Source organism: Notothenia coriiceps, unplaced genomic scaffold (assembly GCF_000735185.1).
Source record: "Notothenia coriiceps isolate Sejong01 unplaced genomic scaffold, NC01 NC01_scaffold00000339, whole genome shotgun sequence".
Lineage (NCBI taxonomy): Eukaryota > Metazoa > Chordata > Actinopteri > Perciformes > Nototheniidae > Notothenia > Notothenia coriiceps.
Window position 1 is genome coordinate 10,074,230 of NW_011333040.1, and position 15,062 is coordinate 10,089,291.

The 15,062-nt window shown below is 40.1% G+C and overlaps 2 protein-coding genes across 3 annotated transcripts; one reads left to right on the top strand and one right to left on the bottom strand.

Annotated features, from left to right (window-relative positions):
* Nucleotides 1-26: 26 nt before the first annotated feature.
* Nucleotides 27-9,744, bottom strand: pbxip1a (pre-B-cell leukemia homeobox interacting protein 1a). 2 transcript variants are annotated; one of them, XM_010770896.1, is made up of 10 exons: nucleotides 9,597-9,744; nucleotides 8,677-8,804; nucleotides 7,875-7,959; nucleotides 7,441-7,499; nucleotides 6,065-6,793; nucleotides 4,497-4,710; nucleotides 3,695-3,738; nucleotides 3,452-3,547; nucleotides 3,135-3,315; nucleotides 27-2,982 (listed from the first exon to the last, which is right to left on the bottom strand). In XM_010770896.1, the coding sequence occupies exons 2-10, from the start codon at nucleotides 8,746-8,748 to the stop codon at nucleotides 1,955-1,957; spliced, it is 2,508 nt and encodes an 835-aa protein (XP_010769198.1). In that variant the 5' UTR covers nucleotides 8,749-8,804; nucleotides 9,597-9,744; the 3' UTR covers nucleotides 27-1,954. The 2 variants fall into 2 exon arrangements, with proteins under 2 accessions (XP_010769198.1, XP_010769204.1); XM_010770902.1 differs by having other exon boundaries at nucleotides 4,497-4,706; nucleotides 6,064-6,793; nucleotides 9,597-9,740.
* Nucleotides 9,745-11,328: 1,584 nt separating this feature from the next.
* cks1b (CDC28 protein kinase regulatory subunit 1B) lies at nucleotides 11,329-14,858 on the top strand. Its single transcript, XM_010770915.1, has 4 exons — nucleotides 11,329-11,456; nucleotides 11,684-11,751; nucleotides 11,927-12,054; nucleotides 13,079-14,858. Exons 2-4 carry the CDS (start codon nucleotides 11,693-11,695, stop codon nucleotides 13,126-13,128), a joined length of 237 nt encoding a protein of 78 aa, XP_010769217.1. The 5' UTR covers nucleotides 11,329-11,456; nucleotides 11,684-11,692; the 3' UTR covers nucleotides 13,129-14,858.
* Nucleotides 14,859-15,062: the final 204 nt, after the last annotated feature.

The following is a 15,062-nucleotide window of genomic DNA, read 5'->3' on the forward strand; positions in this document are numbered from 1 at the left end:
TTTTTAGTAAAGACAAACGTAACACATTTAATGGTGCAAGATTTATTGAACTTAACACCGACTTCCTAAAAGAGGACATAAATGATGACGAATGAAATTCAAATTAATCAAATTGTTCAATACATTTGTCCAGGGATCATTCACATGCACGTCTGAGCCAGATCCTACAATAGCAGTAAGCACAGAGCCCTACCGTCGTCCCAGAATGACACAAAAAAAATGCTCTAAACGTTCATAAATGTGTTTCATTAAACTAAGGATTCTTCTAATGAAATTAAGCTTTCTTCCGATCCCTTTGGTCTTAAAACTTTCTAAATAAAAAGTTCCTCTTTGCAAACAGCAGAGAACGTTTAACACTTCATGTGTAAACCCTTTGGAATTCATTCTCTGCCTTATAAACAGCCCCATTAGGAGCAGTGTAAACTTTTCTTCCTTATCTTGCAGAAGCAAATGAAATCCACGACCACTCGAAGATATTCATAATAATAATAAAGGCACGTAAGCAGTAGCTGGCAAACTAAATCTCTGAAGTAACTGAAATAGTTCACAATATTCACATTCCATGCGTGTGGCCTGGGACAAAGTCTTATTAAAAAGAAGGGAAAGAGTTTCAGCGTACTGACAGAATAAATAAACATGAAACACTCCAAAGCTCCTGAAAAATGAGAACCAACAATCACTATCTGTCGACTTTAACTTCACATCCACCTAAAGAGGGAACACTTTAAACTGGCCAACACTGTAACGCAGTGCTGCAATACTTGATGGACTTTGTTTTGTGTGTCCGGCTCAGCAGCTTCCTCATTTTAGCATTTGCTTGAACTCAATAACGTGTACTATATCAGGTGTGTGCATGTCAGTTCACATCAACCTGTGAACAGAATAAAGGGACAATGACAAATATACTGTTTTGGTTGCCAATCTCATTTACAGGACATTAAGTCTATCCTTTTGACTCTGATGCTCTGGGATACCCAGTATATATTTATATAGATCTTGTGTTGGAGGTCCCCATGGCTACATTACAAAAATATTAAAGAGAGTTCTTTAAAAAAACACAATAGAGAAAATAAACTTTGCTGTAAATGTGAATGTTTTTGAAAAGTGCTAGGGTGGTTTAGCAATCATAAATGTAGCTATGGCGATCACTTCATCCTATTGCTTTTTTCTTTACAACTGACGTTTCTCAAACCGGTTCCTTGTTCAGCACATCTGCCATCGACTGACAGTTGGGAGTTGCAGGATGAAACGTCTGACAAATGTATAAACTAAACGCTCAGGGCTCTGAAACTGCACTGTGTGTGTTTGCCCAAATCCACTCAAAAAACTGGTCTGACCTGATCTGATTCTCATCACTGAAAGAACCGGGATCTCATCCTCTGGGATTAGACAGCTACAGACGACTTGAGGCAAAAGAAATAATAATTCTCAGCATTTGTTTAAACCTGCTCGCAGTGGCACGCTGTTTTCACACAGTTCAATGACAGAGAAGTATTCAACAAGCCTTTCTGAACTCATTTGAACTGTGAGAATATTTCAAAGCACTGCGACGTTGCTTCACAGAATTCTTTTTTGCAATTACCATCGCCCATTGTTCTGTATGATTTGACTATATCAGTTTGAATTTACATGATGAACTGCAACATGCACTAGGTATTGAGAAAACACTATACAGCAGAGGAAAATCCACACAACACACTACTGAAGGACTTTGCATTAGGAGGCATGACCTGACAGAGGTAGGTAACAACAACTAAGTCAAAAAAGACAACAAGTCTAGCTTATAATTAAAGACTCAAGGGGACACATTAATGAGCGGCACGACCACTCTGTACCAGAAGCTACTACCATTACAGCTCTGAAGAGGAGAATGTAGGCAAGAGATGTCCTATAAAACCACCGGCGGTGCTGTATCTTAGCGCCATTTTTGATTACTTTCCCCCTCTTTGTCTATTCAAGCCGTGGCGGCAAACTTCCACAGGGCCTCCCGTTCAAACTCCTCCATCTCCTCCTCCAGGGAGTCGTCGTCCTTCTGCCCCTTGCCCTCCAAAATGTCCACCATGTCCTCCAGGATGTCTGCCACGTCTTCGGCAAAGTCACTGAAGAGAACCCTGTCGTGGATGAACACGCCGTCCTCGAAGAACTCCGCCGTCAGCTTCCTGATCTTGTCTTTGCTCTCGGACGAGGACACCTCCAGCTTGCTCAGGTACCCCTCCAGCAGCTCCTCGAACTCGGGCAGCTCCACCGGGTAGAGCCCCTCCTTGCCTGCGCAGTCCTCCACCGAGGTGCAGCCCGGCTGGGAGTGCACGCTGCGTCTGAGCTTCTGCTCCTGGTCCCTCCAGAAGTCGCTATGCTTGTGCTGCTGAGGCTGATGGGAGTGATGGGGCTGCTGGTGGGAGTGATGGGGCTGCTGGTGGGAGTGATGGGGCTGCTGGTGGAAGCTCTTGCCATGATGGCTGTGCCACGGTTTCTCCTTCCTCCTCTCCTCTCTGTCCATCCTGCGCTCGTCCTTCTTCCTCTCCCACTCGGCCTGGTTTTTCCTCCACGCCTCTTTGTGAGAGTTTTGCTTCTTCTCTTCTTTCTCTCTCCAGCCTCCCTCTTTCTTCCTATCTTTCTCCCCTCTCCACTCTTTCTTTTCGTCTTTCTTCCACTGCTCATTATTTTTGCCCTTGTTTCCTTTCCATTTGGGCTCCTGTGGCTTCTTCTTCCCCCACCGCTCCACCTGTTCAGAAAGCCTCTTCCGGATCTCCTCCAAACTGTCCCTCACTCGTTTCCTGTCGCCTCCGTTTTTCTTCATCCCTTGCAGTCTCTTCTTGCTCTCCTCAAGAAGAACCTTCTGCCTGTGGAGTTCTTCCTTCAGTCTTCCTCCATCATATGTGTCCTTCTTCCTCTCGGGTGCATCTCCTTTCTGGTTACTCTGACCCTCTTTGTCCCCGGGCTGAGGGGCTGAGCTCGAGGTAGCGGGAGGCATTTCCTCATCAGCTGTGAAAGATTCAAAATATAAAATGTTATTATATCAGAAAGAAAAGATTAGCACTCTGAGGAATTAAATGTTATTACTTTCATAGTAGATTTCTATCATACCAGATTTGATTTCATATTGATCTGATTCACTTCCTGTTTGCCACATGTACCTGAGAGCTGGCGGAGTTCAGTCACCCTGGACCTCAGACTCTCCAGCTCTTTCTTCAGCTCAGGCAGAGATGACAGCTCGTCCTTCAGCTTCACATTTTCTTTTTCCAGATCTGCTTTTCCCTTCTCATCGCCGCTCACTGCTACTGCCTTCAGTGCCAGGTCAAGTTCTTCTTTCTGAGACTAAGAAATAAAGACAAATAGCATGAGGTTCTGCACGACTAAACAATAAACATTGAAATGTATTGACGACATGCTGTCTATTTATTGCTGTGCATTAACACAGCATGATTAGCTTGAATTCAGATGGTACTCTGACCTGGAGCTGAGCTTCCAGCTGAGCCATTTGGTGCTTTTCCTGTGTCAGTTTATCCAATAGCTCTTTCATATCCTGTGGATCACCGCTAAGCCAGTCCTGAAGTGGAAATCATTGGCAAATGAATAAAACACATAGTTTTAGATAATCCTATCACTACCATGTGTCTTTCAAGTTTTAAGACACATATTTTCACATACAGGACATGATTATGACTTTGAGACTGAGTGAGTGGTAGTAACAGACCTGGCTTTGTTCTACGTCACTCAGTTCAGAGGCGTCAAAGTCACCTGTCGTAAGAAAACAACACATTGTTTACACAAGTATTACAACAGGACTTTTTGTTGACTCACAGCAGCCAACCCGTCTTACAGCTGCATTAGATGCTCTTGTTGTGAAATGCATTCTCTATGCTGAGGCAATACTCGTGTTGCGAAACACATTTTGTATTCAGGCAGAATTAGTTTCCAATTAAGAAAATGAAATATTTTGGCCTAACCAAGCAAAATACCAGCAATAGTTACTCTTCCCCTCTACTAATGCACGCTAAACATCCAGGGACTTCTAAACTGTGATGATGAGTGCTATTGTATAATTCAGTATGCGTGTTATTTGCCATTTTCTGCTGCGACTGCATGAAGTGTCAAGCCAGATAAGTGCTTGGACAAGCTACTGAGCGTTAGCCAGCTAGCGCAAACGCTGACACTGCTGTCAGATATTTAGTACTGGACCTACCATTATTCAGGTCAGAGAGGACACCGGTTGACGTAGTAAAGCTTGGTCAACAAAAATAACAGTTGACCAAGATAGCAGTCATTTGTGTAAACTGGTTTAGTCAATGAAGCCATTGTGTAATAATGTCATTGAGACAATATTTACAATAAAACCACTGATGTAAAAGGAAAATATGAGAACAAATCATAAAATATTTATAATATTTATCAGATAAAAAAATACTATTGCATTATTTTAGTAGTGCCTTTAATGCATCAGACCATGAAAAGCAGAAACAAACTAGCAGGCGTAGTTAAATATTGGAGGAACTCACCAGACAGAAAGAGGGAAGCTAAGAAGAGCAGGATCAGAGAACCCACAATGCACTTGTTCAAGGACAACCACGGCTTTTCCTCCATTTTCTCGGCCAGCTTGAACTCCATTTCCTCATCTTCATCGTCTTCATCTGATGTTCTTGGTCTCTGCGCCCCGTAGGATGGGACGTTCCTCCTCCTGAGTCCATCATCAAAGCTACTAGATGGATCTACGAGAGGAATTAATACAACAAGATCAAAAAAGACATCCTAAACATGAAAAACAAATGGCAGAAGGCCATCTGATTTTATGATATATTCTAGAGAGAGAGATGATGACAGCGAGACTGAAGTTAAACCACATGTTTTTAAATGTGGCCCTGAGTCAGTTCAACAAATCATCTCAACATCTGCGGCTCCAAAAGCGTCGGAGCCAAAATCATAATTAACTTCTGGCAGACTGCCTCGCACAAAATACCAACATCTAAGGGAATACACGAACCGTAAAACACAACATTGTGTAAACATTATGTAAAAAAAAGTCAGTGCTGCCTGAGAAATGGATGACATTTTTCTCACTCATTTAAAAACAACAATAATTTCACGCATCAAAGTTTCTCCATGTTCTCAGCAGGGTGTACTATGAACCCTTTCAAGCTGATAAATCACTTTCCAGATCCCAGAGAGACACAGATACAAAATATGTAAACCAATTCTTCTGCTTCAATCTACTCGTGCTAATTACAAACGGAAGTAAACCACTTACTTTTGCCAAGGCTGTGGACGGGGTCTCAAACCCTCCAGGGGCCCGTAAAAGCCTCATGTTCATGGTATGCCAGTTGTTTTATGGTAACATGATCAATTGGAACTTTGTTTATAGATAGACATTAAAAAAAAAACGTAAACAGATTCTTCTTCATCACCTAAAATCGAGGCGCTATCTTGAAGAGACCAGTGTCCAAATCTTGTGTTAATGCTTTACTATTTGAGTCAACATTGTGCATAAATTAGTTTGTGTTCAATCATATAACCACAAAGCATATTCATGCATTACATCAGCAGATATATTTATTTAACTTCCGGATGAACTCAGCTGTTCATTAACAAAAGCTAACTTAAAGATCCGGTGTTAAGAAATAATGGACTCACTTGTTGTGCTCTATTGCATTTGGCTTACTTCCAGCTAGCAGCAAAGGGTGTGGATGCGGTGAAGTCAGATTGGCAAACACTTTGATGAAGATATTTCGACAGGTAGGTCGACCGTGGGAGCACAGCCTGATAAGCATGGCCCTCTCTGGGGGGGGGGCTCGCGGAAGCTACAGACGTTTATAGGTAGAGGAACGTTTATATACATTTAAGAGGAATCACTGTAAGTGTATAGTTATCTAATTGAGCAGTGGTTCCTAACCTTTCTAGCTTGAGATAGACATATTTTGCAGTTCCTTATTCTTTCATTTAAGAGATTTTGAATGCATTAAGAGTGTGTTCATTTGACTGGATTAGATAATACTAAAAGGCTAAATAAATAGCCATGTAGTTGTTTTGCCTTTGTAGCATCATAAATATCCCTATATTTTAACAACATACCTTCTTCTTCTTCTTCTTCTTCCTCTTCTTCTCTCTCATACTGGGACACTCTCTCAGTGGTGTCCAACTCTTCCTTTTCCACAGCTGCCTCCTTCTCCTCCGCCTCCTCCACCTCCTTCTTCTTCTCTTCTTCCTCCTCCTCCTCCTCCTCCTCCTGCTCCTCTGCCTCTAATGAACCAACGGTCTCAGGTGCAGGACTTTCACTGATGGGGCTTTCTGTCACCAGGCTCTCAGTGTCTGGGACGTAGCTTGGTGGCTCTGGACCATCAGGAACAAAGCTCATATCATCTTCAACATGAGAGGGAGGATCTGTGGCTGTGAGGGTCTCAGTGGGGAAGCTGACCTCAGGTTCAGTAGTGAAGTCAGGACCCTCAACAGCAGGGCTGGCAGGAATCTTCCCCATATCAGCAGGTGTGTCAAGCTCTTCTTCTGTAAAGGCGGGAATCTCAGTCACTGGAGGCGCATGGCAGGAATCCTCAGGCTCTGATGCCAGGAGTTCAGAAGCAGAGACATCACGTGGAGCCCCCATATCAATGTTGGTGACAAAGGGTGTGGCTCCCAGGTGCTCATTGTCACTGGGGGAGCTGGTTACAATATCATGGATAACCGGAGGCTGACTCTCCAGGTCGAGGTCTGGAGGATCAAGAAGGTTGGGGGGGACAGGACTCATCCGGGGTGGGCTAGAAGGGATGATGATTTCACTGGGCTCTGGAGAGGTCTCTTGACACACCTAGAAATAAGAAAAGTATGGAGAAAGGTTATCTTTGAATACTTCTTTATCATAATTTTTGAGAAATCTATGTGTTATTTAAGATAAAGTGATATGATTTTGTTTTAGTGCCTACATTTTACACTCAGTGTGTATTGATTACAGTATTTCTCTATCATTTAATAACGGCCTATGGTGCCCAGAGTGACGTTTTTCTTAAGAGAATGTCACTCTGGGCATTTGTTTTGGGTGTAGGAATGGGCATAGTAAGACAGAGTTATCCAGTCACCTTTCTGGAAATACAACATCTGATGTGGCTCAAAGCATCTTACTCTGTACATTTCACAATGAAAGGATGCTTACAAATGCTAATTGTAGAAATAGAGGCTTGACTGTGAAATGCCCACAACGTTGATGTTATAGATCTGAAAAGGCTTCTTTCAAACTCGACTACACCTATGCTGGAAACAAATATTGTCAAACTGTTAATGTGTGGGCCTTAAGCAAGTCCATACATACGAGAAAAACACAACATCAAACAAGACATTTCACACGACAATGCATTAACAACACCTGGTAATAACAACATATGGTGTAGGGGGATAGTGATGATGTTAGTTGTCTATCGTATGTCTTGACTGGATTATTGCAGTTTACTGTGCACCAACCTGATGGCCTTCTTCAGACAGGACTGTTTCTATTGGGATTTCACTAGCAGCAGCAGCACCTGAAACAACAATGACAAATCGAAAATGTGAAATGTTGACAATACAACACAATACTAATGTTTTTAACAGTGATATTATATCATGGCTTAAAGAGAACAAACATTGTTTCCTCTCTTAATTCAATGTATCTCGTGGAGATAATGTATCTTTTTACCTTTTATTCTATTTTCACTTTTTAAATCCTCCACAGAACATTGTTGTAGATTAGCATTTGCTACAAAGAATGACCACAGTGTATGTGGTTCTTAGGCATGAATGTATAATACAACTGATGCTACTGTTGTGTCCAATTCAAACCATGGAATAGGTATTTTTGGCCATAAATGTTGATGATTGTACCTAGCCAATAGCCACATATTTTGACTTGTCAGTACCTGTCACATCCTCAGAGAGACTCGGGGCATCACCCAGGCTCTCAGTGCCGTCGTCTAATGGCCCAACATTCTCCACAGCAGCTTCCTGTGGACTCAGAGGATCCAGGGAGATCAGGCTTCCCTCAAGCACTTACATTAACACCTATAGTACTCTCCTTGGTTTCACTGCCCTTGGCATCTACAGCATACCCGACACAGGCATGTATGAGCATGCACATACGCCTGGTCTGGAAAACACATCAATGTTTATTTTCTTTCGTCTGTCAATAAGATTGCATTGTTCAATTTGTTTAACTTGTAACAATAAAGTAGATGCTGAATCGCCTTTCTCCCTTAATGAAATGCTTGACAAAAGCAGCCATAAATTGTAGTCTAACTTACATTTTACATCCATTTACTTTAAATGTGATAAACTTCTATCGTGTTATATGCTTAGCTCTCCTATTAAGTCTAATCTCATTGATATGAATGTGGTGAAGATAATATGACCTAAATTATGCAACAGCACCTCATACTGCAGGCTCATATATGCTAAAACCTTTTTTTTTTTAAAGGTAGGATTTATTGCAGTGGTGTTGAATTACAATTATTTTCAAGTTGCTTTGACTTAACAGGCAATTGTGTACATATTGATAACGGTCATACACAAATAACTGCACATAGAGCTGAAGGATGCATACAAGTGCAGACATGTCATGTGTTAAATGAACGTGTATTCACAAGCAAGGAAAATAGCTATCCTTCAAATTGTATCCAGGCAAACAGCTTCAAGTTTCAGTTTCCTGAGCTGCTTCCGTCATACCTCAGGGGAGAGGAGGGTCCAGCTGTTGGTGGAGGACCCGCTGCTGCCTGTGCTGTTGCTGTGGTCAGACATCGCCCTCTGTAGGCTCAACGTGGCACAGCACCGTGCACACTCAGCTGTATGGCTTTCTGCAGACGACGACAGAAACAACCAGTCTTCATTGAACAAGCCTGATACACTACATGTATGTAGAAGTTAGGCTAGATGTAATTATGTGAATGCATCATGGTTAACAGCTTTAATATAGATAGGCTAATAGATACAATCAATGATGCACGAAAAAAGCACACAAAATGACAATACTATGCCTATTTTGTTTGCAATATTTTGATGGTGAATATGTAACTAATAGTGTAAGAGGACACACTGAAGTAACGACGCTGCAATTTGAGATCGGATTTACCGAACCCACGGGATAAGAAGAACAGATTGTCGTTAATACAAGTTATGTAATGGTGTGTTGGCATCCATAATATAATGCTGCGCAGTTTTTTAAAGATTGTTCTGTCAGAAATAACAGCAATCTCCTGATCTTTTTTTACCACCGCTGCTATTTTCAGCCCACCATTCATTCACATCCATCCGGTCAATCGGTGAGGCAGTTAAATAACCAAAAATGGTCAAACCCTAGACACGAGCACTTCATGGATCCAGACACGAGCAAAAAACGGTTAATACTCACGTACCGAAAGCACAGTGTGTGCTTACGCTTCTGTTAAGCACATGTGTAAAATAAGCATTAAAGGGCTATAGGTGTTGTTGCAACCAAATTCAGGGATCACTCATGTGGTAAACAAAGGATGGTAGGCTGAATATTCCCACTCTTCCGTGTTGGTTCTCTCTCAGGCAGGCCCAGCTGTTCGCTAGCGCTTCAAGCACCTGCTCGACTCTATCAAATTCAACACAAAGAAGAAGTTTACCCAATGTGTTTACACCTCAGTCGCTTGCTCTTTTTCTCTTCAAAACGTTTTGTTTTTTAGTACGAACAACGCTCCTCTCTTCCCATGAACTTGGGAACTTTGGGAATTCCAAGCTGCGTCACGTCAACCAAGACGCAATTCGTCCAATAGGATTTCACCAATGGCTGCAAAACTCCCGCCCCTGAACCAAGGCTGGCCCAATCAGATAGAAGTGTTGTGTCAGGAGAACGACGCACAGCCCAGCATGATTGACGATAGCAGGTGAAAGTGGCAGGTGATAGACCCAGCTGATCCTTCTTAATAATACAACTTCATGTGTGAACTAAACCCTCAGGATGCATGCGTGTACACACATATAGCCTATATATACAGAAGGCGGGGGCTACCAGGACCAGCTGTACACTGACACGTCTGCAGAGCTATATTTGAACTGTGGAACTTACCAGAGTGGATAACCCCTCTACTCCTGTTGCTGCAGTATGGACAAATATTTCATCATCTGGCCCTCTTTTTTCTTTAAATTAAAGTCTGTAAAAATGTTGTGTTTTCATTGGAGGAAGAACTAGAAGTAGCAATACCATTCCACAGTGTAAAACACATCATGTTATAAGTTAAAGTCCTGCCTTTAAAATGTTACCTAGTAAAAGTGATAATAGCACCAAAATCTTAAATCCAACAATGAAAAGTTGTCATTATGCCCATTTTGCAATAAAATCAAGTAGTGTGTATTAAGAAGCAGTGATGCAATAACTTTTCTATTACTTGAATAATGCAGCTGGTGAAAGTGGGGTATATTTTAACATCATTATACTGCTAGTGCTGCTATGTAGCTTAACCTGTAGTATATAAATGATTAGAATGTATTCATTCATTTATATTATGTATTCATAATCTAAATATTCAAAGAAACTAGTAAATTAACCTGTCACAACAATATAATAAAGGACAGCGTAAAATGCAGTTGAGGAAAAGTCTAAAGTAGAAAAAGTAAAGTAACTCAAGATTGAATTAACTACAGTACTGAAGTAATACATAGATTACTTTATATGTAATTTACCTTGGGGAAAGCAGGGGAAAGGAAAGTGTAAAACAACCCCTAAAAAAAAAAGTACAAATTATATCTCAATGTTTTTATTAATACTATTACATTTTGGTAAAGCAGAAGGGGATCAAACGATGTCTGTCACATCTGTAAACCATCTGCAAGTTAACAAATAGTATGTTAATAAGTATGTAAATAAATGTATACAGTATTTCTTTAGGAAATGTAGTACAACCAGAACTTAAGAAGTAACAAGTAACATAATTAGGAAAACAAGTAAGGTTTACTCAATACCTGACTTAAATAAACGCAGACTACTTGTTTGATTAATAAATAAAATAATCAAAAGATTATTCCATAATGTTAATAATGATTAGAAGTTGAAAAAAAGACACAAAGTGTTAACACCATTAATGTATTAAAGAGTAAGAAAGAGGAACAAAGCTCTTACTATATATCCATAGTCAGGAAGAAACTACAAAATAACAAGGGATGACACAGTTGAAATATCTGGGTCATGTTTGGGTTGTTTTTGTAAATTATAGCGTTCATGTGTGTTTTCAGTATACTGACCAATAAGGAGACTCTGTAGCGATGATGGTGATTTCCTGCGACAGACTTAACAGACCAATGGCAAGAGAGTAATGTGGATGCATTGACCAATGGGAAGAGAGGATGTCTATTTGAACGGCAAAAAGCGGGTTAGCAAACATTCGAGAGGGAAACAAAGAGGAGTCAACATCTTACTTCTCTTGGACGCGAAACACAGGAATAATTTACTTTTTTAAGGGTCAGGAATTCTTTGGCAATAATATAAGGTAATTCTGAATCCCGGTTGATAGTGCTCACCCAACAGCAGAAACATCTAGTATTTTAAAAGTTCTGAAAGAAAACGCTTGTTCTCGGCTAACTTTAGCGAAGTTAGCTCAACTGTTAGCTACACTCGCTAAGCTACGCGAGCTTGCTGTCACGTTGTTCAACATTTGTCTAATGTGTCCTATTTCTGATTCTCACTGTTGACTAATGATGAACATCTCTCCCCCAGGTCCCCGTCATGTCTCACAAACAGATCTACTACTCTGATAAATATGACGATGAAAAATACGAGTACAGGTGTGCATGACTCATGTTTATCCAACATTCAATGTGACTTCATCATCATGTCAGCGCTATTTTATAACCGTTTAACAAGGTGGCTTTGTACAGAAGCCACCGTCAGTTATTTTCCATGATATGTCATAACAATGAACATTAATTTTGTGTTCATTTCCCCACTGGTGTTCTACAGACACGTCATGCTACCCAAAGACATTGCAAAGCGTGTACCAAAGACCCATTTGATGTCGGAAACCGAGTGGAGGAACCTTGGGGTCCAGCAGAGCCAAGGATGGGTGCATTACATGATCCACCAGCCAGGTATTTTATCCTCTTTCTAGGGATAATGTCTTCAGCTGATTGCATAATGTACCAGAAGTGAAGAAAGCAGTAATAGATCTCTCGTCTTGATCACTTTCTGATAACAGTTATTTTGGTCCTTATCATGCCAATAATAGAAATTAGATCAAAATGTACAGTGTTATAGCAAAAGTGGCATAGCAGGTAAAAAAAGGCATGCAATAATACACAATAAGCTAACATATTAATATATAGAAGAAAGCACACATTAGTTATATTGGAATAATAGGTAAGTAGGTTAGTACACATACAAGGCTACACAATTATGAGCAGCAACTTCAGGACTTAGTGACATATGTATACGCTGTTGAGACATTATACAAGTTATGATTGAAGATGTTTGATTGATAGGGCTTTCAAATATCTTTACCAAAGTACAGTGCCGTAACTTGAGCAGCTACGACGGTTTAGTCATCAATTGTGAAAAAAAGGAGTCTTGAGTTACAGTTCAACATTGATGATCAAATTGAAGAGTACATTTGACTGTAAATGTATAAGACAGCCTTTGTGCCAGATGTTGACTGCAGGGCACTGGCTCTGTTTCACAGCTGTCATGTGCTAAATCTATATTTACACAAATGTGATCACAAGCTGAACTTAACAAGGCTCATAACACAATGTTGATAACTGATATGTCACTAAATAGCTTTTAACTAAACGTGTCTACTACTGTAGTGTTGATTGAAAGTCTAAACGCCAATGAGGGGTTCAAATCATCTAAAGTCCTTGAGGCAAAAATGACAGATGCTGAGTGTTTGATTTTAAAACGGGTTAAGTTTCACCTATTTGAGGGGTTTGTAAAGGCTACTGCTTAATGTTTTGTTTAGTTACCACAAGCATATGGACGGCGAGTGTCCAACCCAGCCGCACCCTTTATAAAAAAATAATAGAATCTCGGTTAGAGGAGTCAAGTTTCTTCAAAGCATCACAATAAGTGTGATTATCTCTGCTTATATATTGTGTGCCTTGTTTTCCCCTCTTCCAGAGCCGCACATCTTGCTGTTCCGGCGCCCTCTGACTTGCCAAAAGTCATAAGGGAGAGAATCTCTGGGTCCTTTGGAAGATCAGCCCTGTTTGCCACAGATCGTCTCATCAAAACAAGATCATGCTGTCAAGATTACCAAGCTCCTTTGTGGTAGGTGACTTGCGATTTGGGCTGATGCCATTGGACCTGGAGAAGGACTATCACATTTATGAACAGTGGTTGTTGAATGGAGAACGCATTGAAGGAAGACAAAATATCACCCCCCTTCTATTAGGGAAAATACTTCTTCATGTGTTAACAGCAGGACTCCAGAAACCTTCAAATCAGCTTACATGGTCTTTTTGACTTTACCTTATTTGTCCAACTTGCTGAACCCGCTTGGAAAGTTCAGCCTTTTAGAACATGAATTGTTATAAGATGTGGGATGTGAAACTTGTTAAAAACTGTTAGTGATACCAACGGAGTGTATACTGGGTCGGAACACAAGCCCGACAGGAAAATGTGATCTTAAATTAAGTTTCGACTCGGGTAAACACCAAACTGCGGTTGTAAGTGACATGTTGCTGCTTGGTTTAAATGACACTGAAAATGTGCATTTAACCATTTTATGTCATATGCATGTAAAGCCGCATCCATGCGAGTCGTCTAAAAACTAGTTTTGATCCCGTTTTCCATGAGAGCATATTATTAGTTTGGCCTACTTTAAAAAAAGAAGAACTTTGGTACCATAGAGCTGCTCAGTATTTGTGTTGTCTGTTCTGAAATTAATGTAAACTTTTTTTAAATCTTAAAAGTGTGGATTTTGGAAGTATTTATAGTTAACAACTGGACAAATAAACAGTACCACTTGATACATGAAAATACATAAAGGGGAAAAGAAAAAAGAAATGGTGTTTGATGACTGAAACTTCCCGAAAATGCTCTTATAGAATACATCCCGATCGTTGTATGACATGTAAAAGCAAGTCTATTAGTTATTTTGGATTGTGGAACTTTGAGTTGTGGATTGAAGGAACTTGATTTTACTGTCATGCTTGTGTTGAATGGATGCACCCACTCTTGACATGTTTGTAATCCTCCTCCCTTCTTACTACCACACACTGAGCTGCTCTGCTGTCACTGAGGCCTAAACTTTGCCTTAAAAAAACTTCTTTGAACAAGTGCCTTTTTGTAAGGTCTGCTTCTGTCCAGTACTCTTTGACAAATATCATTTTATAAATACATGTGTTGGTAAAGAGCTGTTCTACTTCTTCAGAATGAATAAAAGAATAAATGCAATCAAATCAAAGGTATGATGCATTTAGTCTTTGATGAAAGGAAATCAGTGTTGAATGATGATGTACCCATGTTTGATAATCTTGAATCTAACACTAGAATATTGAATTACTGAACATGGATTGTGAAAAAAACAAAATGTGGCTGTATCACAATGTAAATATTTAACTGTGCCATTTCTTCCCACTCTTTCTTTTTTTCTCTCTAATTTTACATTTACATAAAAACATTATGCCGGACAAAAGTTTTTATGCCATCATGTAGTAGTTGGTGCAAACATAAATCTACCGACAGTAGCATGACATTGTTGGACACCTCCTTGCTCCTCACTGTTTCCTATCACAACTGTAAAATAAAAGGAAAATGCATCAAAACAAATTGCTTTAAAAAAAAAAAAAAGAAATGGTGAATTACATGTTGCAACTGTCCTACATCTTTCAGCACAATTTCTTTAAATTATATTTGGGCAAATGGATCACATTTAAAGAATCTTTTCATTAGCTGTGTCACAGGAGGCTTTCCAAGGACACTCTCTTAATATAGAATAATTTAATGCTGTATCTATTACTGTAAATAGAATATATATAAAAGCTAAATGAGCATCACCAACCGACACAGAAAACTTCCTCAGGCAGTTTTGTTTATTTCCTCATTGCTTTGTTCTAATTGAGTATTTGCTTTTCACACAGTGCTCTGTGTAACCTTTAGT